Source organism: Crinia signifera, chromosome 7 (assembly GCF_055691185.1).
Source record: "Crinia signifera chromosome 7, ASM5569118v1, whole genome shotgun sequence".
Classification (NCBI taxonomy): Eukaryota; Metazoa; Chordata; class Amphibia; order Anura; family Myobatrachidae; genus Crinia; species Crinia signifera.
This window is the reverse complement of record NC_139223.1, coordinates 172,359,934-172,387,233: the sequence shown is the minus strand read 5'-3', so window position 1 is coordinate 172,387,233 and position 27,300 is coordinate 172,359,934. Positions and strand designations below refer to the sequence as shown.

The 27,300-nt window shown below is 49.5% G+C and overlaps 1 protein-coding gene across 1 annotated transcript; it reads left to right on the top strand.

Annotated features, from left to right (window-relative positions):
• Window positions 1–62: 62 nt before the first annotated feature.
• LSS (lanosterol synthase) lies at window positions 63–27,033 on the top strand. The gene is made up of 22 exons (XM_083154385.1): window positions 63–321; window positions 1,004–1,163; window positions 2,484–2,622; window positions 2,709–2,817; window positions 3,378–3,499; window positions 3,692–3,788; window positions 7,474–7,609; window positions 7,683–7,791; window positions 9,188–9,306; window positions 9,392–9,489; window positions 10,982–11,009; window positions 13,504–13,560; window positions 13,685–13,756; window positions 15,616–15,666; window positions 15,747–15,896; window positions 15,974–16,070; window positions 16,174–16,279; window positions 17,364–17,429; window positions 17,511–17,591; window positions 20,983–21,147; window positions 22,630–22,708; window positions 25,500–27,033. The coding sequence occupies exons 1-22, from the start codon at window positions 308–310 to the stop codon at window positions 25,644–25,646; spliced, it is 2,202 nt and encodes a 733-aa protein (XP_083010511.1). The 5' UTR covers window positions 63–307; the 3' UTR covers window positions 25,647–27,033.
• Window positions 27,034–27,300: the final 267 nt, after the last annotated feature.

Here is a 27,300-nt window from a genome sequence, read left to right as displayed (position 1 = left end):
GCAGCAGGCACTCCGTGCTCTCTGATTGGCAGATTGGTTGTGTTTGACCACGCAGCACTCCTGTGATTGGTCCCAACTGACTGAGCTCATGTCAGCCTAGGGTGACGCAGGATCAGGCGGCGCGGTGCACTGTGGGGATTGTAGTCGTTTACAGGTTGTTGCATCCTAAACAACCACCTAAGAGAACTACAAATCCCAATATACATGTGTGTTTGGAGGCAATACCTATTCATTTGAGAAATTTGGATCCAATGCTGATAATACAGTCACAGACACTGTCTGCACATAAACCAGAGACAGAAGAGATATGAGTGAGGGGATGTGAGTATGAAATCGTTGTATATATATCAACTAGACACAAATCTGTCCATGCTACAAAATCAGGACTTTGGATACATACAGTACTTGTACAGCATTTTATTATTATTATTATCGTTTATCTATATGGCGCCAGCACCTGAGAATACATGAGCAAAAAACAAGAAAATAACAAATGACTCTTATGGGGCCTACACACGTAGCGAGGTGTGTAGATGAGCGTTCTGAGCGATACTAGATTGCTCAGCTGTTCAGCGCCAGTGTTCCAGTGAGAACACTGGCCCCATCCGATTAATAACCAGCGCGCTGGTTATTAATCGCCGAGCGATAGCGATGCACAGCGCTATCATCCCTACACACACACACACAGCGATGTAGGGGTATTTTTTGAGCGAAGTAGTTAAATTAAGTAACATCGCTCAGAAAATGCCTGTATATTGCTGTGTGTGTAGGGCCCACAAGGCAATTACGGACAAGTACGTGGTAATCAAAGAATGTTCCATCAGGGGACAGGACGCTGACGCAATTATTAGGATGGCAGAGATATATATTCATATATTCTAAGAAAAGCACATGAGGAGAGAGGGCCCTGCCCGTGAGAGATTACATTCTAAGGTTGTCACCTACTGTTGCATATCACTCTGTGCATCTCAGGAAATGCTTACATTATCTATTTTCTTCCCAGGTCGCTGCGCAGAAGGGGGGGCCCTTACCCAACTGCTCCAGCAACAGACCTGACACGCTGGCGCCTCTCTTGCTCGGAGGGTAGGCAAACCTGGTGCTATGTGGAGGGTGAAGACCGAACCCAGAGTGTGCTGGAGGCACATTCACTAGGACTGGATACGGTACTGAAACTGAATATGCAGCCCTGTTATCTTGTAGTTAAAGAGACATAGGGTGAAAGGATGAGAGATTCAGAAAGTGAGAGATTTGGTAAGAAATCTCCAGTTTTTTAAAGCGGCAATCATTTACACAGCAAAACTAGTTTGATTTTGAAGTGTAAATGATTGCCGCTTTCAAAAAAATTCATCCTATTAAATTTCACCCATAGAGTTGTCCTGTTCTGAAATGATCGTACCTGCAGTACAAACAGCAAATCCCAAGAAGGCAGGGGTAGTCAATCTGTGACTTGACAGCTACTGTGGAACTACAAGTCTCAGCATGCAGTCCCAGACACAGCCTGTAGATTCATGTGTTCCTTGTAGGCAATTACACAATCTATGTAGTATGAGAAGATTGCAAATAATCTATTATACTGGGGTTTATTGTTTGAATTATAACCAGTACATGAATGCAGGACTAGCTACAGTGTACCTCATCAATGCTAAACACCTATTTATTATTCTGTATTTAGCCTTAATACGCACGCACAGCATCTATTCCCACAGCCAGGAGGCTGGGGGCATGGCTAGAGGTTTACAGAGCCTCTGGGGCATGCCCCCATAGCGTCAAAACGGGGGCGCAGCCTCGCGAGGGAGCCACGAGTATAGGCCATGCCCTCTTCCTTCAGGCCACGCCCCCAAAGTTTTTGCCGCGCATCCCTCTGTCCCTCCTCCGTCTCCCTAGAAGGTGCATTGTGTGTCTGTGTTGAGAGGTCTCAAGTGTCTTTTTTTGACGAAACGCAACACAATGTGACTAGAACGTATGGGGAAACTGATAATTAATTTGCTATGCACACTTATAGCTGTGTGCGACTGAGTCTGTTTAAGGAGCACAATGCAACTTGTACTGGAAAAAAGCTGTCAGCTTAATCGTAGCATTTTGTATTCTTAGACTATCTGCCTTGCACATATATACAAGTGTCTATATATCACATTACTCGGCACAGTCTCCTGCGTCCTAGTTACATCACATTGGGATAAAGATGCATTTTCAGGTAAAAAGTTTTAAAAAAGATACTTGGCGGTAGCAGAGTCGTGCGAGACCAGACGCGCCATGAAAGGCTGTTTGGAGCGACTGCAGCAATGATGTATGAGGACACATCTGTATATCAGTAACAATAGCCCAAAGCTAACCTTCTACCTGTGTGTCCCTGAGAGGGGTAACGTGGGCTTCCTGGACAGAGTCAATTCTTAGCTGGGCCCTTAAAAAACTATTCAGGTTGTCCACCGACCGAGCGTAACAAATGCATGAAACAGTAAAATGACTCTCTCTTCTCTGCACAGAGTGATTTTTTGAAGGACTTACCAAAGGCGCATACAGCCCAGGAAGGGGCAGAAAATGGAATGACATTCTATTCTGCTTTACAAGCTGAAGACGGACATTGGGCTGGGGACTACGGGGGACCGTTATTCTTAATGCCGGGTGAGACTCTTTAGCTGTAGATATTTGTGATCTTAGACTGATTTCCAGGTGAAATACTTGCTATAAATCCTTTGACCTATTCCTAGGTCTCCTGATTGCTTGTCATGTGACTCAGACTCCGCTCCCGGACTCTACCAAGAAGGAGATGGTGCGCTACTTGCGTTCTGTGCAGCTTCCCGATGGCGGGTGGGGCCTGTAAGTACCGTATACAATCTAGTCATTGTTACAGGGTTTACACCGAGACACAAAAGCACTCCTGTATACCCTATATTACCTTTATGAGGGTAGTATAAGGCAATATAACTGGCAGGCCTTTCAGTGGATTTCTAAAAGGGCTTCAGTATTCCAATATTCTAAAAGGGCTTATTAAACTATGCGGTGAGATGAGAGAATGCCCCTGATTGGCTGCCCAGTAGGAGGGCTTAACGGACTTTTAACTCATCTGGTGTCTTCTCCCTCTGGAGGACTGTGCCCGATTCTTAGTAGCACCGGGCACATACAGAAGAGAAGGAGGGCATTTGGTTGTTTTTTCATTTACATGCTCTATTATGTATTTTACACGTTCTCACAGGGCAGCTGCATCTAATGTGGCATTTTGGACTTTACTAAATCAATCGGTTTTAAATCTCTGAAAATGACCGTAATATAATCCTACATGTTAGTCGTAACGATGAGCTTGGCTACATCTGTATGACAGGGAGGAAGGATTATCCTTCCAGCGGTCATTTTGTAGTAACCCTCTATCTCTGATTTAGGCACATAGAAGATAAGAGCACAGTTTTCGGCACAGCTTTAAGTTACTCCTCCTTGCGCCTCCTGGGAGTGTCTCAGGATGACCCAGACCTGACGCGAGCTCGGAACAATCTGCATAGTAAGGGTGAGTTGTATACTCGTTCCTTCGGTGCTGTCTCAGCTTTACCTGTAATCACTTATATTGATTCTCAGCACCTTAAAGCTCAGAGCAATGTTCTAACCGTGCTGAATATACAATGATTGTACCTTCGCTGTCCCTGTCATTGCATTCTCCCCATCCGTCTATTCCTATCTGATGCGATCCCGTTTATTGCAGGTGGCGCCGTTGGCATTCCCTCTTGGGGGAAGTTCTGGCTGGCTGTGCTCAATGTATACAGCTGGGAAGGAATGAACACGCTCTTCCCAGAGATGTGGTGTGTAATACGTCTACATGTAACTATGTGATGTCATCGTGCCGCTCCTACATCCCTCTCACTGTCACACTACCCCACTCTCATCCTCTGTAAACCGCTCTCCTTCCAGCCACTCCCTCTCACTGTCACACTACCCCGCTCTCGTCCTCTGCAGACCACCCTCCTCCCAGCAACTCCCTCTCGCTGTCACACTACCGCACTCTCATCCTCTGCAGAACGCTCTCCTTCCAGCCACTCCCTCTCACTGTCACACTACCCAGCTCTCATCCTCTGCAGACTGCTCTCCTCCCAGCCACTCCCTCTCGCTGTCACACTACCCCACTCTCATCCTCTGTAAACCGCTCTCCTTCCAGCCACTCCCTCTCACTGTCACACTACCCCGCTCTCATCCTCTGCAGACCACTCTCCTCCCAGCCGCTCCCTCTCGCTGTCACACTACCCCGCTCTCATCCTCTGCAGACCACTCTCCTCCCAGCCGCTCCCTCTCACTGTCACACTACCCAGCTCTCATCCTCTGCAGACTGCTCTCCTCCCAGCCACTCCCTCTCGCTGTCACACTACCGCACTCTCATCCTTTGCCGACCGATCTCCTCCTAACCACTCCCTCTCGCTGTCACACTACCCCACTCTCATCCTCTGCAGACCGCTCTCCTCTCGGACACTCCCTCTCGCTGTCACACTACCCCACTCTCATCCTCTGCAGACCACCCTCCTCCCAGCCACTCCCTCTCGCTGTCACACTACCGCCCTCTCATCCTCTGCAGACCACTCTCCTCCCAGCCACTCCCTCTCACTGTCACACTACCCCGCTCTCATCCTCCGAAGACCGCTCTCCTCCCAGCCACTCCCTCTTGCTGTCACACTACCCCACTCTCATCCTCTGCAGACTGCTCTCCTCCCAGCCACTCCCTCTCGCTGTCACACTACCCCGCTCTCACCCTCTGCAGACCACTCTCCTCCCAGTCACTCCCTCTCACTTTCACACTACCCCGCACTCTCATCCTCTGCAGACTGCTCTCCTCCCAGCCACTCCCTCTCACTGTCACACTGCCGCACTCTCATCCTCTGCAGACCGCTCTCCTCCCAGCCACTCCCTCTCACTGTCACACTACCGCACTCTCATCCTCTGCAGACCGCTCTCCTCCCAGCCACTCCCTCTCACTGTCACACTACCCCACTCTCATCCTCTGCAGACCGCTCTCCTCTCGGACACTCCCTCTCGCTGTCACACTACCCCACTCTCATCCTCTGCAGACCACCCTCCTCCCAGCCACTCCCTCTCGCTGTCACACTACCGCCCTCTCATCCTCTGCAGACCACTCTCCTCCCAGCCACTCCCTCTCACTGTCACACTACCCCGCTCTCATCCTCCGAAGACCGCTCTCCTCCCAGCCACTCCCTCTTGCTGTCACACTACCCCACTCTCATCCTCTGCAGACTGCTCTCCTCCCAGCCACTCCCTCTCGCTGTCACACTACCCCGCTCTCACCCTCTGCAGACCACTCTCCTCCCAGTCACTCCCTCTCACTTTCACACTACCCCGCACTCTCATCCTCTGCAGACTGCTCTCCTCCCAGCCACTCCCTCTCACTGTCACACTGCCGCACTCTCATCCTCTGCAGACCGCTCTCCTCCCAGCCACTCCCTCTCACTGTCACACTACCGCACTCTCATCCTCTGCAGACCGCTCTCCTCCCAGCCACTCCCTCTCACTGTCACACTACCACACTCTCATCCTCTGCAGACCGCTCTCCTCCCAGCCACTCCCTCTCACTGTCACACTACCGCACTCTCATCCTCTGCAGACCGCTCTCCTCCCAGCCACTCCCTCTCACTGTCACACTACCGTACTCTCATCCTCTGCAGACTGCTCTCCTCCCAGCCACTACCTCTCACTGTCACACTACCCAGCTCTCATCCTCTGCTGACCGCTCTCCTCCCAGCCACTCACTCTCACTGTCACACTACCGCACTCTCATCCTCTGCAGACTGCTCTCCTCCCAGCCACTCCCTCTCACTGTCACACTACCCCGCTCTCATCCTCTGCAGACCACTCTCCTCTCGGCCACTCCCTTTCGCTGTCACACTACCCCACTCTCATCCTCTGCAGGCAGCTCTCCTCCCAGCCACTCCCTCTCACTGTCACACTACCCCACTCTCATCCTCTGCAGACTGCTCTCCTCCCAGCAACTCCCTCTCGCTGTCATACTACACCACTCTCATCCTCTGCAGACCGTTCTCCCAGCCACTCCCTCTCGCTGTCACACTACCCCGCTCTCATCCTCTGCAGACTGCTCTCCTCCCAGCCACTCCCTCTCGCTGTCACACTACCGCACTCTCATCCTCTGCAGACCGCTCTCCTCCCAGCCACTCCCTCTCGCTGTCACACTACCCAGCTCTCATCCTCTGCAGACCGCTCTCCTCCCAGCCACTCCCTCTCGCTGTCACACTACCCCGCTCTCACCCTCTGCAGACCACTCTCCTCCCAGTCACTCCCTCTCACTTTCACACTACCCCGCACTCTCATCCTCTGCAGACTGCTCTCCTCCCAGCCACTCCCTCTCACTGTCACACTGCCGCACTCTCATCCTCTGCAGACCGCTCTCCTCCCAGCCACTCCCTCTCACTTTCACACTACCGCACTCTCATCCTCTGCAGACCGCTCTCCTCCCAGCCACTCCCTCTCACTGTCACACTACCGCACTCTCATCCTCTGCAGACCGCTCTCCTCCCAGCCACTCCCTCTCACTGTCACACTACCGCACTCTCATCCTCTGCAGACCGCTCTCCTCCCAGCCACTCCCTCTCACTGTCACACTACCGTACTCTCATCCTCTGCAGACTGCTCTCCTCCCAGCCACTCCCTCTCACTGTCACACTACCCAGCTCTCATCCTCTGCAGACTGCTCTCCTCCCAGCCACTCCCTCTCACTGTCACACTACCCCGCTCTCATCCTCTGCAGACCACTCTCCTCTCGGCCACTCCCTTTCGCTGTCACACTACCCCACTCTCATCCTCTGCAGGCAGCTCTCCTCCCAGCCACTCCCTCTCACTGTCACACTACCCCACTCTCATCCTCTGCAGACTGCTCTCCTCCCAGCAACTCCCTCTCGCTGTCATACTACACCACTCTCATCCTCTGCAGACCGTTCTCCCAGCCACTCCCTCTCGCTGTCACACTACCCCGCTCTCATCCTCTGCAGACTGCTCTCCTCCCAGCCACTCCCTCTCGCTGTCACACTACCGCACTCTCATCCTCTGCAGACCGCTCTCCTCCCAGCCACTCCCTCTCGCTGTCACACTACCCAGCTCTCATCCTCTGCAGACCGTTCTCCTCCCAGGCACTCCCTCTCACTGTCACACTACCCAGCTCTCATCCTCTGCAGACCGCTCTCCTCCCAGCCACTCCCTCTCACTGTCACACTACCCAGCTCTCATCCTCTACTGACCGCTCTCCTCCCACCTACTCCCTCTCACTGTCACACTACCCAGCTCTCATCCTCTGCTGACCGCTCTCCTCCCACCTACTCCCTCTCGCTGTCACACTACCGCACTCTCATCCTCTGCTGACCGCTCTCCTCCCAGCCGCTCCCTCTCGCTGTCACACTACCGCACTCTCATCCTCTGCAGACCACTCTCCTCCCAGCCACTCACTCTCACACCTGTTCTTATTCTGTCTTTCAGGCTTCTTCCCGAGTGGTTCCCTGCTCACCCCAGCACCCTCTGGTGTCACTGCAGACAGGTGTATTTGCCCATGAGCTACTGTTATGCCACACGGCTGAGTGCCCACGAGGATGACCTGATCTGCAGCTTAAGACAAGTGAGGGAGAAGACCTGAATTGTGTTGTTTCACTGCGGGGACGTGGTACTTATAGACATGATTCTCCCCTCAGGAGCTGTATGTGGAAGATTATAGCAGAATCAATTGGCCGGCGCAGAGGAATAATGTTGCCTCCAGTGACCTGTACACACCCCATAGTACATTGCTTAATACTGCTTATGGTAAGGGCCGATGTATGCATTGTGAGTGTGTGCCCATTGTAAAAATGCATGACCGGCGGGCAGCATGCCGGCCGTCAGAGGAACCTCGGTGGAATCCTGATAATGAATCAAATGAAAGTATACATACCCTTACCCATCAACCCAAACCCTCCTACCTAATACCAAACCCTACCACCCATAAACCCCCCCCCCCCTTTTTTTTAGTGCCTGCCCCACCCTACCTGTAGCCTAACCCTAAAGCTGGGTACACCCTATTAGCTTCACAGATCTACAGATGGATCGGGCAGCGTGTTTTACATAAACGCTGCCTGATCCGTTGGGACTGACACACAAATGGGCAGGTACAATTGCATGCGCCCGCCCACTGAGCTGTCAATCACTGGTGGCTCCCGGCACTGCAGGCAGTCAGCAGATCACCCGTACATACAGCACCATGGACACATCGGCTGTGGTGCACATCGGACATGATATATCTGAACGACGTTCACAGGTATATCGCTCATACACACTGGCCGATGGTGCATCGATGTATTGGCCATTCGATTTAACGCACCTTTACTCTCCACCCCCAACCCTGAGCCTAACACCCCCCCCCCCCCCCCCAGTCTAGCCTAGGAAGCTCTGAAATCAGTGCGTTTCCACTCATCTAAGCTCTCTGAGAGTGAGACTGGCAGCCATACTGGAGAGATTTTGAAAAGGTCATATGATTTGTAGGGAAAATGACTAAATAATCTTTTATATTGTGTTCTGCTTTGAATGCAATGTATAGGTTTGTTTTACCTTCTTGCATTACTAATCTAGGGTGACATTCTATGGGCTGAGAGAAAAGCGCATATATTTTTCGCAGTCCACATCGCCGCTCTTCGCGCTTTCAGAAATCGCACTTTTTAGTCATAATTCGCATATTTAATGGGATGCGCATTAGAGGCTAAAAAGTGCGATTGAGTGCGATAATGGGTGAATTTTCGGCATGAAAATGTGCAATTTTTAGGCATGAAAATGTGCGATTTTTAGGCATGAAAATGTGCGAATTTGAGCTTATGTGCGATTTTGGGTTTCTATAAAAAAAAAAAAAAAAAAAAAATTGCGTGGGGTCCCCCCTCCTGAGCATAACCAGCCCCGGGCTCATTGAGCCGGACCTGGTTCCAAAATACGGGGGACAAAAAAATCTGGGGGTCCCCTGTATTTTAAAACCAGCACCGGGCTCCAACAGGCCGCAGTGTCATGCCACAGCGAGGGGACACTTTTTACATAAGGTCCCCCGGCCGTACCATGAGCACCGTGGCTGGTCAGCCTTGGACGGGGTACCTGTTGTAGCCATACACCCCTGTAATATTGAGTGCGAGCCCCATAATTACTCATACAGGAGGAGCTGATGTCCTCTCTTTGTTTGCAGTTCTGTTGAACATATATGAATCCTACCACATCGGTGCCCTCCGACGCCGCGCGGTACATGAACTCTATGACCATGTGACAGCCGATGATCGATTTACAAAGTGCATCAGCATTGGCCCGGTGAGTGTCAGACTCCTACACCGACGGCATCTGAATGACGTGCTCTAGGAAACGTAGATCTGAGACCGACTCTTCTATCCTGCAGATCTCTAAGGTGATCAATATGCTGGTTCGCTGGCACGTAGATGGACCGGAGTCACCGCCATTCCAGCAGCATGTAGATCGTATACCAGACTATCTTTGGTGAGAGGATTCAGAGGTTTGCGCCGACCGCAGGGCACATTTGTGGAAACTGGCGCATAAGAAAACGATGGCGCTGCAGAGAATAACCAATGGTTTCATTTTATTAATAGATCTACAATTAGGGGGAAGAAACCTTGGGAGCGAAAAGCACGGGACGCACAACGCTATTGCTATGGCCCCTACACACGGAGCGATGTAGGGCTTGATTCTGGTTCACTCGTAAAAGCAAACTCATTCTTTAATGGACAAAACCCATGCTGCACTGCAGGAGGGGCAGATGTAAACATGTGCAGAGAGAGTTAGATTTGGATATTATTATGTTTCTGTGCAGGGTAAATAATCGCTTTATTCTGTACTTGTTTCCTAGCACGGCGCCCATCTTATGCCCTCGCATATCACTAATTAAGGTATGCGATGGGACCCGATTTTCGGGTCCTAAGAGCCGCACTGTACAATTTTAATATCGCATCGCATGCCATTACAATGGCATGCGATGCAATGCGATTTGTAATTGTACAGGCACCCTGATGGGTGATTACTATGTTAAATGCACCCCCATTGTTAACGCCACCCCCACTATCAACGCCAACCAGAAGCGCAGCGAGCCGGCGAGGGGCGGCGGTACGCGTCCTCTGACCTTTTCATACCCCCACTATCCACGTCAGCGTGGATTTGATTTTATATAGTGCGAGCGCAGCGAGCCACCGAGCCAGAAGAGTGGCGAGGGGACGCGGAATAAATGTGAAGTAATCCACGTCCCCTCGCGGGGCTCGCCATGCTTCTGGCTCGCTGGGCTCGCCACACTATATAGAATCAACTCCACGCCGATGTGGATAGTGGGGGTATGAAAAGGTCGGAGGACGCGTACTGCCGCCCCTCGCGGCGCTCGCCACGCTTCGGGTTGGCGTTGATAGTGGGGGTGGCGTTAACAATGGGGGTGCATGTAACATAGTAATCACCCATCAGGGTGCCTGTACAATTTAAAAATCATTTTGATTGCATCGCATCACATGCGATCTTGGCGCATGCGATGCGATGCAATCGATGTGATCAAAACGATGGCAGAAGATGAAAATCGTGGGCGCCGTGCTAGGAAACAAGTACCCTTTATTCTTACACTGCAATATAGATATCAGTTTGAAGTACAAACCCCACTCAAATCTAACTCTCTGCACATGTTACATCTGCCCCACCTGCAGTGCAGCATGGTTTTGTCCATTAAATAATGAGTTTGCTTTTGCGACTGAACCAGAATCGGGCCCCAAGTGAGATCGCTTAGAAAATGCCCTGAAATCGCCCTATGGCTAGGCCCCATTAGTTCTGAGAATCTGATAACCCCCCCCCCCCCCCCACCCTGTTGTTCTTTCCACTGTTTTTTTAAAAATGTCCCATCTGCAAAACCTCGTTACTCGCTGCGCTTTAGTGTTCAGTTAATGTCTCTGCTCTTATATTACTCCCTCGGTGTGTATCTTACAGTATCTTCTTCTTGCAGGCTAGGCTTGGATGGTATGAAAATGCAGGTAATTATTGTTTTATGAAATTCCAGGACAACAGAGATTTTTTTTATTTATATATTATTTATGATCAGTTTCTTATATAGCGCACACATATTCCGCAGCGCTGTACAGGGAATAGTTGAACGTTCACATCAGTCCCTGCCCCAGTGGAGCTTACACTCTATATTCCCTACCACATGTACACGCACACACAGACATTCTAGGGTTAATTTTGTTAGGAGCCATTTAACCTACCAGTATAGTTTTGGATTGTGGGAGGAAACCGGAGTACCCGGAGGAAACCCACGCAAGTACGGGGAGAATATACAAACTCCGCACAGTTAGGGCCATGGTGGGGATAGAACCCATGACCTCAGTGCTGTGAGGCAGTAATGCTAAATATTACACCATCCTTACTGCCCCCCCGTGATGTAGAATAAATGTGACCTGTCGCTTAGTCAGACTAGTGCAGACACCATCGGCCGACTGCATGACCCATGGGGTTTGGAAAAAAGGAGGCCATGATGGCCCCCAAATGACATCACTTGACAGAATAGGGGTAGGTAACTGCGCTTGCGTATATTAGCAGCCTTAATAAAGTTTTAGGTAGTTGGTTGGGGTATTTAAGGCGCTTATGGTGGGAGAAAGAGTTAAAATATAAATATAAATACGAGATGGGAATAAAATTAAAATGAACACTGTGCTTGCCTGTAAGGAAAAAAAGGGTAATTAGTAATAAGATGTTTACAGCTCCTTTTGGAGTGAATTTTGTTTGTGTGGATTTTTTCGGATGGCTTCCGGGGATCACGCTTGCGACTAACCACCTACACTGTCCCTAGCAATACCTCTCCTCCTCGTGGGTTCAGTGCGGTGCTTCGTCTTGATGTTGTTTGGCGTATCCGTCTCCCGGAGCTCCGTCCGTCCGGCTCGTACTACCGGAAGTTCGGGGTAGCGTGTTTCCGGCTCACGCTCCCAGCTCCAACGCGTTTCGAGCGGGTCACTCTTCGTCAAGGATAGTTGCCCCTTGCTGGGGTTTCTCTTTTATTTGTTAAAAACTTTATTTAAACTTTAAAAAGAACATTCTCAATCCCGGAAGTTGTCATCGGGAGAGAGGAAGTTGTTATTGATTTTGGGCGGCAAGCACATGTTTCTTTTGTATATAGAGAATAGTGGCAGATTTTGAAATGAAGTTATTTGATTGAAAATAGAATTGGGTAAAGTTATTTTAATTTCTTGATGATTCATGTACATATGGCTTTGTAATGGAGAATTTAGTCCATCTGGACTCAATATAGACATAGACCTAAATTAATTTTTATAAAATCCCTTATCTTTATAAAATTCCTTCTTTCTCCAAAATCTCTCCATCAATCCCCCCATTTTATGAAAATTCCTTTTAAAAAAATTCCCCTCTAAATTCTCCATTACAAAGCCATATGTACATGAATCATCAAGAAATTAAAATAACTTTACCCAATTCTATTTTCAATCAAATAACTTCATTTCAAAATCTGCCACTATTCTCTATATACAAAAGAAACATGTGCTTGCCGCCCAAAATCAATAACAACTTCCTCTCTCCCGATGACAACTTCCGGGATTGAGAATGTTCTTTTTAAAGTTTAAATAAAGTTTTTAACAAATAAAAGAGAAACCCCAGCAAGGGGCAACTATCCTTGACGAAGAGTGACCCGCTCGAAACGCGTTGGAGCTGGGAGCGTGAGCCGGAAACACGCTACCCCGAACTTCCGGTAGTACGAGCCGGACGGACGGAGCTCCGGGAGACGGATACGCCAAACAACATCAAGACGAAGCACCGCACTGAACCCACGAGGAGGAGAGGTATTGCTAGGGACAGTGTAGGTGGTTAGTCGCAAGCGTGATCCCCGGAAGCCATCCGAAAAAATCCACACAAACAAAATTCACTCCAAAAGGAGCTGTAAACATCTTATTACTAATTACCCTTTTTTTCCTTACAGGCAAGCACAGTGTTCATTTTATTTTTATTCCCATCTCGTATTTATATTTATATTTTAACTCTTTCTCCCACCATAAGCGCCTTAAATACCCCAACCGACATCACTTGACAGTCTGATACAGTAGCGCGAACAACGTCCCAGACTTTTAACGCACTCAGTACTAACCATAGTACTCTGCGGGTACAACCTTTTTCAGATAAACTTTTAAGATGTTTTAACGTATATGCACGATATACTGTATATAATGTATATCTATGGTGAATAACCCTTCTCTGCCATCGCTACTGACTGCATTGGGTTTACATGGCTGTGAGTATATTGCAGGCCGGCATATCCCAGAGAGAACTTTCATGGAAGGAATTCCCATGCTGGGACCAGTGGGACCAGTGGAACCCAGATTATTTTATACCAAGTTCCCATATGCTGCTGGTCATTATATTAAACTGGGTCCAATATCTCATTACCATCAGCACCTCGCTGGTCTTTGTGTTATAGCATTGGTGACTGATATTTCTCTGACCTATTTTCTTTGTGTTCAGGGCACAAACGGATCCCAGGTTTGGGACACGGCCTTTGCCGTACAGGCGTTTCTGGAGGTACGGTACGCTCATCCAATAAAATATTAAACTTTCATTGGTTAATGCCTCATACATTTAGTCAGCTCTAGCCGCCAGTATACACTCTATATACTCTGTGTAAGTGTTATTTTATTTTTTGCAGGCTGGAGCTCAAAAAAAGAAACCAATGCAAAAGAGCTTGGAGAAGGCCCATGAGTTCCTGCGTATCTCCCAGGTGCGGTGTAGTGACCGTTATAGGCTGGTGGAGTGTCAGGAGGTTGTAGTGTATGACCATGAGCTTGGAGAAGGCCCATGAGTTTGCGTATCTCCCAGGTGTGGCGTAGTGACCGCTATAGACTGGAGTGTCAGGAGGTTGTAGTGTATGACCATGAGCTTGGAGAAGGCCCATGAGTTTGCATATCACCCAGGTGTGGCGTAGTGACTGCTATAGGCTGGTGAGTCACACTACGTATGACCATGAGCTTGGAGAAGGCCCATGAGTTCCTGCGTATCTCCCAGGTGCGGTGTAGTGACCATTATAGGCTGGTGGAGTGTCAGGAGGTTGTAGTGTATGACCATGAGCTTGGAGAAGGCCCATGAGTTCCTGCGTATCTCCCAGGTGCGGTGTAGTGACCATTATAGGCTGGTGGAGTGTCAGGAGGTTGTAGTCTATGACCATGAGCTTGGAGAAGGCCCATGAGTTTCTGCGTATCTCCCAGGTGCGGTGTAGTGACCATTATAGGCTGGTGGAGTGTCAGGAGGTTGTAGTCTATGACCATGAGCTTGGAGAAGGCCCATGAGTTTCTGCGTATCTCCCAGGTGCGGTGTAGTGACCATTATAGGCTGGTGGAGTGTCAGGAGGTTGTAGTGTATGACCATGAGCTTGGAGAAGGCCCATGAGTTCCTGCGTATCTCCCAGGTGCGGTGTAGTGACCATTATAGGCTGGTGGAGTGTCAGGAGGTTGTAGTGTATGACCATGAGCTTGGAGAAGGCCCATGAGTTTCTGCGTATCTCCCAGGTGCGGGGTAGTGACCGTTATAGGCTGGTGGAGTGTCAGGAGGTTGCAGTGTATGACCATGAGCTTGGAGAAGGCCCATGAGTTCCTGCGTATCTCCCAGGTGCGGTGTAGTGACCATTATAGGCTGGTGGAGTGTCAGGAGGTTGTAGTGTATGACCATGAGCTTGGAGAAGGCCCATGAGTTTCTGCATATCTCCCAGGTGCGGTGTAGTGACCGTTATAGGCTGGTGGAGTGTCAGGAGGTTGTAGTGTATGACCATGAGCTTGGAGAAGGCCCATGAGTTTGCGTATCTCCCAGGTGTGGCGTAGTGACTGCTATAGACTGGAGTGTCAGGCGGTTGTAGTGTATGACCATGAGCTTGGAGAAGGCCCATGAGTTTGCATATCTCCCAGGTGTAGGGAAGTGACTGCTATAGACTGGAGTGTCAGGCGGTTGTAGTGTATGACCATGAGCTTGGAGAAGGCCCATGAGTTTGCGTATCGCCCAGGTGTGGCGTAGTGACTGCTATAGGCTGGTGAGTCAGGTGGTTGTAGTGTATGACCATGAGCTTGGAGAAGGCCCATGAGTTCCTACGTATCTCCCAGGTGCGGTGTAGTGACCGTTATAGGCTGGTGGAGTGTCAGGAGGTTGTAGTGTATGACCATGAGCTTGGAGAAGGCCCATGAGTTCCTGCGTATCTCCCAGGTGCGGTGTAGTGACCGCTATAGACTGTGATGTCAGCCGCCTGTCCCGAGTAGGCATTGGACCACCTGCATTCCCTGGAGAGTGCCCAGCGGTTTCACTGGGCGTTCCCCTGCCCCAGGTCACTCTCCGCACCCCTCCCTCTCCTGGCCGTGCAAACGCCCGGCAAGTGTTCGCACATGCGGGTTTACGTCCATGCGCAGACCAGCAACATGAACTGAATTAGGCTCCATGTCTAAACATCGGATATCTGCATAACCCTCTGTGGCCAGCAAAATCAAGATGTTCGGGCCGGTGAAGCTGTGTCTTAAGAAGCACAGACACTACAGTGGCCGAATCAGCCCCTTTGTGCTATGATTGTAAGATACGTGATGTGTGTTGTCTGTGTTACAGGTACCAGATAACCCTCCGGAGTACAAGAAGTACTACAGACAAATGAACAAGGTACAGCCTGTTACCTCAGTGCCCATAGTCGCACATTACAGTTCTAGCCACTGTCTCACTTACCGTTGTCTGTCTGGCAGGGAGGATTCCCCTTCAGCACCCGGGACTGCGGCTGGATCGTGGCGGACTGTACAGCCGAGGGGCTGAAATCTGTTCTGTTACTGCAGGAAAACTGTCCCTTTTTATCTGACCTTATTACAAGGGACCGGTTACGCGACGCAGTGGACGTGGTAAGAGTCTGGTAAAAGTGCTGATGTTTGTGTTACCGTAATTCTGACCGTAATGCGATGTCGCGGTGTATCGGCAGCTGCTCAGTATGAGAAATTCTGATGGAGGATTCGCTACGTATGAAACCAAACGTGGGGGCCGCTTGCTGGAACTGCTCAACCCCTCGGAGGTGTTTGGTGAGTACCGGATACAGCAGCGGTTTCACCGAATAACAGGATCTAAGATTGATAAAGATGTAAGCGCACAGGAAGGCATTTTACAGCAATATGTTTATTCCAGGGGACATTATGATTGATTACACCTACGTGGAATGTACATCTGCTGTGATGCAAGCTCTCCGACATTACCAGGCATGGGATCCGGACTACAGAGCACAGGATATCAGGTGCAGCCATACACCTATCCCTCACACTCTATGTATAAAGGGTACAGTATCCTTTCACAAACAATGGCCCTTATTCAGATCTGATCGCAGTCCAAATTTGTTCTCAAAATGGGCAAAACCATGTGCACTGCAGGTGGGGCAGATGTAACATGTATAGAGAGAGTTAAATTTGGGTGGGGTGTGTTGAACCTGAAATCTAAATTGCAGTGTAAAAATAATGCAGCCAGTATTTACCCTGCACAATAACAAAATAACTCAAACAAATCTAACTCTCTCTATTCATGTTACATCTGCCTCACCTGCAGTGCACATGGTTTTGCCCATTTTGAGAACAAAGTTGTACTGCGATCAGATCTGAATAAGGGCCAATGTACGGTGTGTAATAATTTGGGAACCGCATTCATAGATATTCTTGGGGGGGGGGGGGGGCGAATGAAACCAGCAGCAATCTGGATTTTTTCTTTCGTCCATGGGGAAGCTTTGGAGCATGATGGCGTGTAGAGGCTGAGCACTGGAGTTTTGGAACAGTATGATTGGCTCTAACAACCCCTCCTGCTGATTTCTGCGGCCGCTATTGGGCACTGGGGCTTTCATTTTTTTTACTATTAAATTTATTATACCGGCATCTTCTCTGCAGCAGCAGCTGCTGAATATCTATGGTGGGTAAAGAACCCACCACTGCTGAGGTCTTCTCCTGCCACTTGCCTGCTTTTGACGTGGGATTGTCTCCAGGGGGAACCGCTGTAGTGACTAGGAGACTCATACATTCACGTGGAAGCCGTAAGAGAGAGTTGGCAGTCTTTTAGCAGCGGCTTAGTCCTCAACGCATGCACAACTGAAATCTAAATTGCAGTGTAAGAAACAAAATAACGGAAAAAAATAACTCCCCCCCCCAGTCTAACTCTCTCTGCACATGTTACATCTGCCCCACCTGCAGCGCAGCATGGTTTTGTCCATTTTGATAACAAATTTGCGATCAGATCTGAATTAGACGCACTGTGCGGAAACATTATTACATTTAGTGTGTGTGTTGTAGCGTCGTTTGGTAAATGAAACAAACTGATTATTCTATTCCTTCCCTTAGTGATACTCTCCGGCGTGGCCTGGAATACTGCCACACATTGCAGAGAAAGGATGGCTCCTGGGAAGGGTAAGCGCTAGCTAAGCCGTCCGTCCAAGTGCAGAGTCGTGTGTCGCCATTTACATGTAGTAATGCTGGTATGTTACGCAGGTCCTGGGGCGTCTGCTTTACCTATGGCACCTGGTTTGGTCTGGAGGCCTTTGCATGCATGGGACAGAAATATCCTAATGGGTAAGTACTTTTTGGAAGAAGTAATGTAACACCTCTGGCGTAGAAATGATCCAGCAGCATACCAGCGTTCGGGATACCGGCAGTCAGAACCCTAACACTGGAATACCGCTACTGGTCACAATAACGGCACCGGAATCCTGACTGTCGGCATCCCAATTGTGTGTATGCGAGGGATTGTTAGCGTTAGGCCATGGGAGGGTGGGGGGGGGGGTGTTAGGCAGTACAGGGGAGGTTCGGGTTAGGCTGCCGGGAGGGGATTAGGGTTCAGCACTAAGGCCCTTATTCTGATCTCGGCGGTACGGCCCGCGTGCGGCCGTACCGCCGATGTTTTCACTCTGCACATGCGCAGAGGTCACTCTGCGCATGTGCAGGCGAAATCGCCGCACAAAAATTTTATACGCCGCAAAGGGGGCGTATAGGGGCGTGAGGGGCTTAATAGCCTCATTTCCCTATGCATACGCCCCGCGTTTCATGGGCGTTCCCATGCAAACGCGGGGCGTATGCATGGTAATGAGGCTATGACGCCAGTGATGGGGGCGGAAAGCTGACATCGCCGGATGTCAGCTCTCCGCCCCCATACAAGCTTTCACACGGACGATTGTCCGTGTGGTCTAAGCTTGCGTGAGCTGGTGGAGCGTGCGGCCCTGCCTTCGATGGTCGTCGACCATCGAATGCAGGGGGCAGCTCCCACCATGGTGGAGGCGTACGCCCCACCATTTTCATGCGGATCGCCAGCCGTCCGCGTACGGACGGCCGTGGCGATCCGTCTTGTAGGCGGGGATTGGTTTGTGCGGCCGGAGCAACGTATGCGGCTCCGGCCGCACAGATCAGAATAAGGGCCTAAGACAGGAGGGTTACAGTTGGGTACTAAGGGGGTTAGTCGCAGGGGCGGGGGGGTCAAGGTTGGATACTAAGAAGGAAGGGTTAGGGTTAGATTCCAAGGGGTGGGAGTTAGGGAAGGCGGTACTTGTTTCCTAGCACGGCGCCCATCTCGTTGATTGTATGCCTTAACTTTAAGGTACTTAAGGCATACAATCAATGCGATGGACCCGATTTTCTGTCAATCACCAGCTAATTTGCCGGTGAAAGAGAAAATCGCGTTGATCGCGTCCATCGCGGCCCTTAATAAGGGGCCGTGATGCGACCGACGCGATTTTTCCATAGACTTTAATGTTAAATTATTTTTAAAGTGAAAATCGGGTTGATCGCGGGCCATTATAATGGCCCGCGATGCGATCAACGCAATTTTACATAGGTGCCAATATGGCCAATTTCACATTGAATATAGTTGCAAAGTATAATATACAGAGAAGCAGCGCTAGGGTTACAATGAACACAATTTAGGGTTGAATATAAAAAAAGTGTCTTTATATACCAATTTAAATAACACAATTATACATACAATACATACATTGAAATAAAAACATTGATGAAATATTAAAATAGATCTCACTCTGTGGTTGGATCGAGAAAAGCACCTGGGACACTGCCCAGATAGTGTCTGTCCGATTGGTAAGTGCACTTTTTAGTAGGTGGTCTGCCAAGTGGGAGTGGGTGAGGGTTGATGGGATGCCGGTTCACTGGTCCTCACTATATCGCGGAGAGCTGCTTGATGCCGCTGGAGGAGTCAGTGAGGGGGGTTCCGGATATGTCCCTATGTCCTGGGCCCTTCAGGGGTATTTTTGTGAAAGGTGGGGCACTCTGTACCCATACAGTAGAAAACTCCTTTGTGTGACTTGAATGGATAAGAGTCACTGCTGTTTTAGCACACTCAAATAGAAAGGAGAGGTGTAAGTTCTCCAAGTGTGACCCTAATGTGGGGATCCTGGACCTCAAAACAGGTGGCTATGATGTTGGTGGCTCACCTGGAGGTGTGGATGGCTGTTCACCCCGGTCACTCTGGTGGATGGAGAAGGTGGTGGGACCCAATGGTCGGTCCTGCTTGGGATGGGACACAGTCTCCACAGGTGGCTGGGATGGCAGGGCTCACCTGGAGTTCTGTATCTATGAAGGGTTCCAGAGACAAATAGGAATGGTGATCCCAAACGGCAGATGGTGGAGGTCATAAAACGATCCAATAACACAGAGGTGGGGGGCTGCACCTGACGCGTTTCGCCACTAGCTTGTGGCTTTTTCAAAGGTCGCAAAGTATGTTTAATGCCCCCGTCATTATTAACGCCACCCCACTATTGATGCCAACCCGAAGCGTGGCGAGCGGCGTCGGTACGCGTCCTCCGACCTTTTCATACCTCCACTATCCACGTCGGCGTGGAGTCGATTTTATAAAGTGTGGCGAGCGCAGCGAGCCACCGAGCCCGAAGCGTGGCGAGGGGATGCGTATACCTGTGAAGTTATGCGCGTCCGCTCGCTGCGCTCGCCACACTTTATAAAATCGACTCCACGCCGACGTGGCTAGTGGGGGTATGAAAAGGTCGGAGGACGTGTACCGACGCCCCTCGCCGGCTCGCTGCGCTCGCCACGCTTCGGGTTGGCGTCAATAGCGGGGTGGCGTTAACAATGGGGGGGCATTTCAAACAAGAGGGGGGGGTTTGGTATTAAAATGGGGGGTTTTGGGGCTTTTTACATTGAAATCAATGTAAAATCGGGTCTCAGGGACCATTTTACATTGATTCCAATGTAAAAATCCAGTCGATCGCATCGCATGCGATTTGGTTGGCATGCGATGCGATCAACGCGATTTTTCCGACCCGATGGATACAATCAAAATCGGTGGCTCCGTGCTAGGAAACAAGTACCGGGAAGGCTGAAAGGGGAGTTAGGGTCAGGATGGTAGGTGTAGCATATGGATGCTGCTGTCGGTCTTCTGACCACCGCCATATGATGCCATCCGCGGGGGGGGGGGGGGGGGGGGGTGGAGAGACGTCTGTCTCTGTATCTTATATTCTGATTATAGAATAATTCTAATCCATAGTCCTGGATTAAGTTGCTGTATTTTCCAGGATGAAGATGTCCGATCTTTAGCACTACGGTAGCGCATGATTGATATATTATACCAGGATGCACTTTACAAGTGATAGAAAATGAGATGCTAACATGTTCCATAATATTTATTCACCATTCATCATCCACATACCTCCCAGGAGGGACACAACGCTCTATTCCTGGACGTCCCTCTTCATTATGATTTCTTGGTTCCCAACCTGAGCTCACGTGGATGGAAAAACATTTAAAAGTTCAAAAAAATATAAAAATACACAAAAACTTATGTCGACCTATGTGTCAACCTTTTGTCCACTGTGACCTTTTCAATATTGAGCATATTGTGTCGACACAGACACTGTTGATGTCTGCTGTACAGACAGGGCTTAATAGCACATTCTACGCCTGGTCGCTGTGGTTTATATTCACCTCTCGTCTTGTACCCGTCTAGGTGCCCGGAGGTCACCCGCGCCTGCGACTTTCTGCTCTCAAGACAGATGGAGGATGGGGGCTGGGGTGAAGATTTTGAGTCCTGCGAAGAGCGGAGATACGTGCAGAGTGCCAGCTCCCAGATCCACAACACTTGCTGGGCGCTGCTGGGCCTGATGGCGGTTAGGTGCGTTTATCTGCGCCAGACTCTGACATAATGATTGACAATGCTGGATTGTTTATCCATGGTGGGTGTGTCCTGACGACCAGCGTCCCATCTGTGTGTGGTGGTGCATGATACACTGCCTGGATCTGGGGTGCAGAGAGTTGGTCTGACAGGCAAGGAAGTGAATGTGAGATACTGGTACATTTGGTTTTTATTTAAAAGGCTGCAGTTCACCTACAAAGGACGGATAGCGCTGAGGGGATGCAGTCAAATCCCGACAGGGTCAAAATCCTGAATGGGTCAAAATCCCGACATTTAAAATCCAGACAAAGACAAAATCCCGACATTTAAGATCCCGACAAGGTCAAAATACCAACATATAGAATGTACAGGTGAAACAGTCAACATGACTTTGTGTCGACAGGTCGCGAGGTCAACATGGGTTTTTTCACTGTTTTTTGACCCGACATGTGCCGACAGATTCTCAGTCATCCGAGTTTACATAGACAGTGGCGGTATGTCGACGGAGGAAAGCATAGACGGGAACCTGGTCGACAGTAGCAAAGTCGACATATGTGTCGATCCACTCGGTTCCACATACAGGGGGAAATTTACTAAGATGTGTATTCTACTTCACATGTGATGTTGCTATGGGAAACCAATCAGAACCTACTTTTTATTTTATGAGCACCCTCTAGGACAGTGGTAGCCAACCCTAGCCCTCGAGAGCTACCAACAGTTCAAATTTTCCAGACAACCTAGCTGCTGCACAGCTGCACTCATTAATCACTGACACATTTTAAAAGATCCACAGATGGAGCTAATTAGCTGACTTGTGATTCTGTGAGGAGACCTGCAAAACATGCACTATTGGTAGCTCTCGAGGACTAGGGTCGGCTACCCCAGCTCTAGGAGATAGTAGACAGGATCTGATTGGTTGCCCATAGCAACATCACATGTAAAGTAGAATACACATCTTACTAAATTTCCCCTACAGTGTCCACGGGGACCCCTGTGACATTCAGTCGGTTTTGAAGTTACAATAAAAGTTTTTGTTTTTCAAATGATGGCAGAAAGTCCTATGAACACCAGCAGAATACTGCGCTACTTGTGGCTTTGATTTTCTTCCTATGTTAGTATGGGATGCAGTTAAAATCCCGGCGGTCGGGATCCCGGCGTTCAGAATCCCGACCGCCGAAATCCCGACACATTCTCCCTCCGTGGGTGTCCACGACACCCCTGGAGGGAGAATAAATTAGTGTGCCGAGCGTAGCGAGGCACCGGGCCTGCTGCGTGGCGAGCGCAGCGAGCCCACAAGGGGGGGCGATCCACGTCCCCCCCTTGTCGGGATTTTGGCTGTCGGGATTCCGCCGTCGGGATTCTGAACGCCGGGATCCCGACCGCCGGGATTCAGTACTGAATCCGTTAGTATCACCCCTTTGAGGATCTCCTATGATGAGGTCTGTAATATATAATTGTGGTCTGTACTCCTGTGTCACGCAGGTTTCCAAATGTTACTGTGTTGGAGAGAGGCATCAGGCTGCTACTGGAGAAGCAACTTGGCAACGGAGACTGGCCCCAGGTAAGACATCCAGCTAATCGGCAAACACCAGGGGCTTGTGTACTAGTTAGTGGGATTCAAGCTGTGCAAGAATTTCAGCCAGTAGGCAGCAATCATTTATACTATCAGGGCATAGTATCGTGATGCTGGCTTTTGGATTGTCGGCAGTCAGAAGACCCACAGCAGCATCTTGATTTGTAGAATCCGGCACATAAGCACAGTTCCACTAGGTTGATTTCTACTTGCACATAAATAGACTGCAAGCAGAAATGCAGCGGACACACATCCTGTAATACAGCGGGACACACATCCTGTAATGCTGAGGGACACACATCCTGTAATGCTGAGGCATCCTGTAATGCTGAGGGACACACATCCTGTAATGCTGAGGGACACACATCCTGTAATACAGCGGGGCACACACTCTGTAATGCTGAGGGACACACATCCTGTAATACAGCGGGACACACATCCTGTAATGCAGCGGACGCACATCCTGTAATGCTGAGGGACACGCAGCCTGTAATGCTGAGGGGCACGCATCCTGTAATGCTGCTGGACACACACCCTGTAATGCTGAGGGACACACACCCTGTAATGCTGAGGGACACACACCCTGTAATGCTGAGGGACACACACCCTGTAATGCTGAGGGACACACACCCTGTAATGCTGAGGGACGCACATCCTGTAATGCTGAGGGACACACATCCTGTAATACAGCAGGACACACATCCTGTAATGCTGAGGGACACACACCCTGTAATGCTGAGGGACACACATCCTGTAATGCTGAGGGACACACATCCTGTAATGCTGCTGGACACACACCCTGTAATGCTGCTGGACACACACCCTGTAATGCTGAGGGACACACACCCTGTAATGCTGAGGGACGCACACCCTGTAATGCTGAGGGACGCACACCCTGTAATGCTGAGGGACGCACACCCTGTAATGCTGAGGGACGCACACCCTGTAATGCTGAGGGACGCACATCCTGTAATGCTGAGGGACACACATCCTGTAATGCTGAGGGACACACATCCTGTAATGCTGAGGGACACACACCCTGTAATGCTAAGGGACACACATCCTGTAATGCTGAGGGACACACATCCTGTAATGCTGCTGGACACACACCCTGTAATGCTGAGGGACACGCATCCTGTAATGCGGAGGGACACGCATCCTGTAATGCTGAGGGACACGCATCCTGTAATGCTGAGGGACACGCATCCTGTAATGCTGAGGGACACGCATCCTGTAATGCTGAGGGACACGCATCCTGTAATGCTGAGGGACACGCATCCTGTAATGCTGAGGGACACGCATCCTGTAATGCTGAGGGACACGCATCCTGTAATGCTGAGGGACACGCATCCTGTAATGCTGAGGGACACGCATCCTGTAATGCTGAGGGACACGCATCCTGTGTTGCTGAGGGACACGCATCCTGTGTTGCTGAGGGACACACATCCTGTAATGCTGAGGTGAAAAACATCTTGTAATGCCGAGGGGACACATCCTGTAATGCTGAGGGAGACACATCTTGTAATGCTGAGGGACACACATCCTGAAATGCAGCGGGACACACACCCTGTAATGCTGAGGGACACACATCCTGTAATGCTGAGGGACACACATCCTGTATTGCTGAGGGACACACATCCTGTAATGCTGAGGTGAAAAACATCTTGTAATGCTGAGGGGACACATCCTGTAATGCTGAGGGACACACATCCTGTAATGCTGAGGGACACACATCCTGAAATGCAGCGGGACACACATCCTGTAATGCTGAGGGACACACATCCTGTAATGCCACAGGACACCTATCCTGTAATGCAACTGGAAGCCGTACTGGCGGTAGATCATGCGTCAACAGATCTGCCCCACATAGTGTAATGTACATCTAGGGTCTTTCCAATAAACTAAAGTCCACTTACCACATAGGGGCATATACAATTGTGCACAGAGTTTTGAAAAGGGTTTTTTCCTATTCAATTGCAGGAGAGAAAATGAGATACAGTGATTTCTATAGGGATCATCGCATCCATCGCATCTTTTTTTTCTTGTAACACCCAGAGTTTGATTTTTGTCCATAAATGATTGTTGTTAGGAAAAATCATCAGGACTCACTTTGGAACTGTTGCGGCAATCCCATACCCCCCTTTGACTAATTAAGCAATTGGAAGATTCCAATTGCTTAATTAGTCTATAATTACTCTTCTTCTGATGCAGTTTCTTCCTTCTGTGTGCACTATTTAAAAAATTAAATACCACAGGTATCAGTAGCACACATGTCTGGGGTAATCCACAAGTGGGCCTGAGGTCTGCAAGGGTTTTTTGCAGTCAAATCCTCACGCCCAATTGAATTCCCCCTGTTGTCTTTACCTATTGACTATATAATGAGAGTTGTTCATAGCATGGACTTTTGTGTAATTACTTAGTAAGCCCATATGGATTCTACTCGCACGTTTCCCAAAATATATGGCTGTCACCCTTACATGGACACCATTCCTGGTCACCACTGAGACTTCCACAGGCAGATCACTAAAAGAGAATGAGCTGCAAATAGCAACGAATGAGGATAAAAGCTCAGCCTGTGCCCCCACATAAGAGAGACATAATTGCTGCAGGGAGGAGTCAGGTAGGGTAGGTGCCAGCTTAGAGCAAAAGGAAAAATAAGGTAAAGGACAATAGGTAAACGGCCCCTCCCCAGGAGATAGGCCATACTTAAGGAAGGGGGAGGATGGGGGTCATTACACTCAGAAGCAACTCCTAACCTCCTCTCATTTGTCCCTTCCAGGAGAATATATCAGGCGTGTTTAACAAGAGCTGTGCAATCAGTTACACCTCCTATCGGAACATATTTCCCATTTGGACCCTGGGGCGATTTTCCCATCTCCACCCAGAAAGTTCCCTGGCTGGAGCTTATAAGACCAGACATGGATGAACCTCAGCTGGTATTGGGGCAAAACCCTGCAGCGTCTAATACCCCTGTCTACCTCCTCCCCTCTGCAACGGCATCAATTCCCCTGCCACGTCTAACACCCCTGTCTACCTCCTCACTTCTACAACAGCATCAATTCCCCTGCAGTGTCTAACATCCCTGTCTACCTCCTCCCCTCTGCAACGGCATCCATTCCCCTGCCACGTCTAACACCACTGTCTACCTCCTCATTTCTACAACAGCATCAATTCCCCTGCCACATCTAAAACCCCTGTCTACCTCCTCCTCTCTGCAACGGCATCCATTCACCTGCCACGTCTAACACCCCTGTCTACCTCCTCACTTCTACAACAGCATCAATTCCCCTGCCACATCTAAAACCCCTGTCTACCTCCTCCTCTCTGCAACGGCATCAATTCCCCTGCATCGGCTAACACCCCTGTCTACCTCCTCCCCTCTACAACAGCATCAATTCCCCTGCAGTGTCTAACACCCCTTGTCTATCTCCTCCCCTCTGCAACGGCATCAATTCCCCTGCAGTGTCTCACACCCCTGTCTACCTCCTCCCCTCTACAACAGCATCAATTCCCCTGCAGTGTCTCACACCCCTGTCTACCTCCTCCCCTCTACAACAGCATCAATTCCCCTGCAGTGTCTAACACCCCTTGTCTATCTCCTCCCCTTTGAAAAGGCATCAATTCCCCTGCAGCGTCTCACACCCCTGTCTACTGCCTTACTTCTACAACAGCATCAATTCCCCTGCCGCGTCTAACACCCCTGTCTACCTCCTCCTCCTCTCTGCAATGGCATCAATTCCTCTGCATCGTCTAACACCCCTGTCTACCTCCTCCCCTCTGCAATGGCATTAATTCCCCTGCCGCGTCTAACACCCCTGTCTACCTCCTCTTCTCTGCAACGGCATCAATTCCTCTGCATCGTCTAATACCCCTGTCTACCTCATCCCCTCTGCAATGGCATTAATTCCCCTGAAGCTTCTAACACCCCTGTCTACGTCCTCACCTCTGCAACAGCATCAATTCCCCTGCAGTGTCTAACACCCCTTGTCTATCTCCTCCCCTCTACAACGGCATCAATTCCAGTTACATTCCCAAGCACTAATTCCCCTGTCTGTCAACCTCTTTTAGTATTTTACTACACTGCCAATATGTGAAATATTTATTATAAAGCAAGAAGATTGTTATTGTAATTTTGTACATTAATGTAAATTTGGACATTTGCATTGCTCAGATTAAACCCTGGCATGTTGGATACATTTCTAATTAAACCTAAATCCGACTAATGACATTCCATAATAGGTTTACTGAACAGTGCATAGATAGGAAAAGCAACATGACTAATGTTTATCTCTGAAATAAAGATTTTACAGTAACTCTGTTTGGTTCTTTTTTTTTTCCGAGCAATTGGACCATGTGAAAAATTATATATATATATGTATTTTACTTGGAATTTAGAAAAATACTTCCTCGCCCATTACCGCCCTTCATGCAAGTTACGTTTTCTATTTTTTTCAGTCTCCAAAATAGGGGACACTGGACATGTTGGGGGGTGGCACAGTCAAGGTCGACATACATTGGGTCAACCACTGAAGGTCGACACCTGAAATAGGTGGACATGCTTAAGGTCGACATGGTTGGAA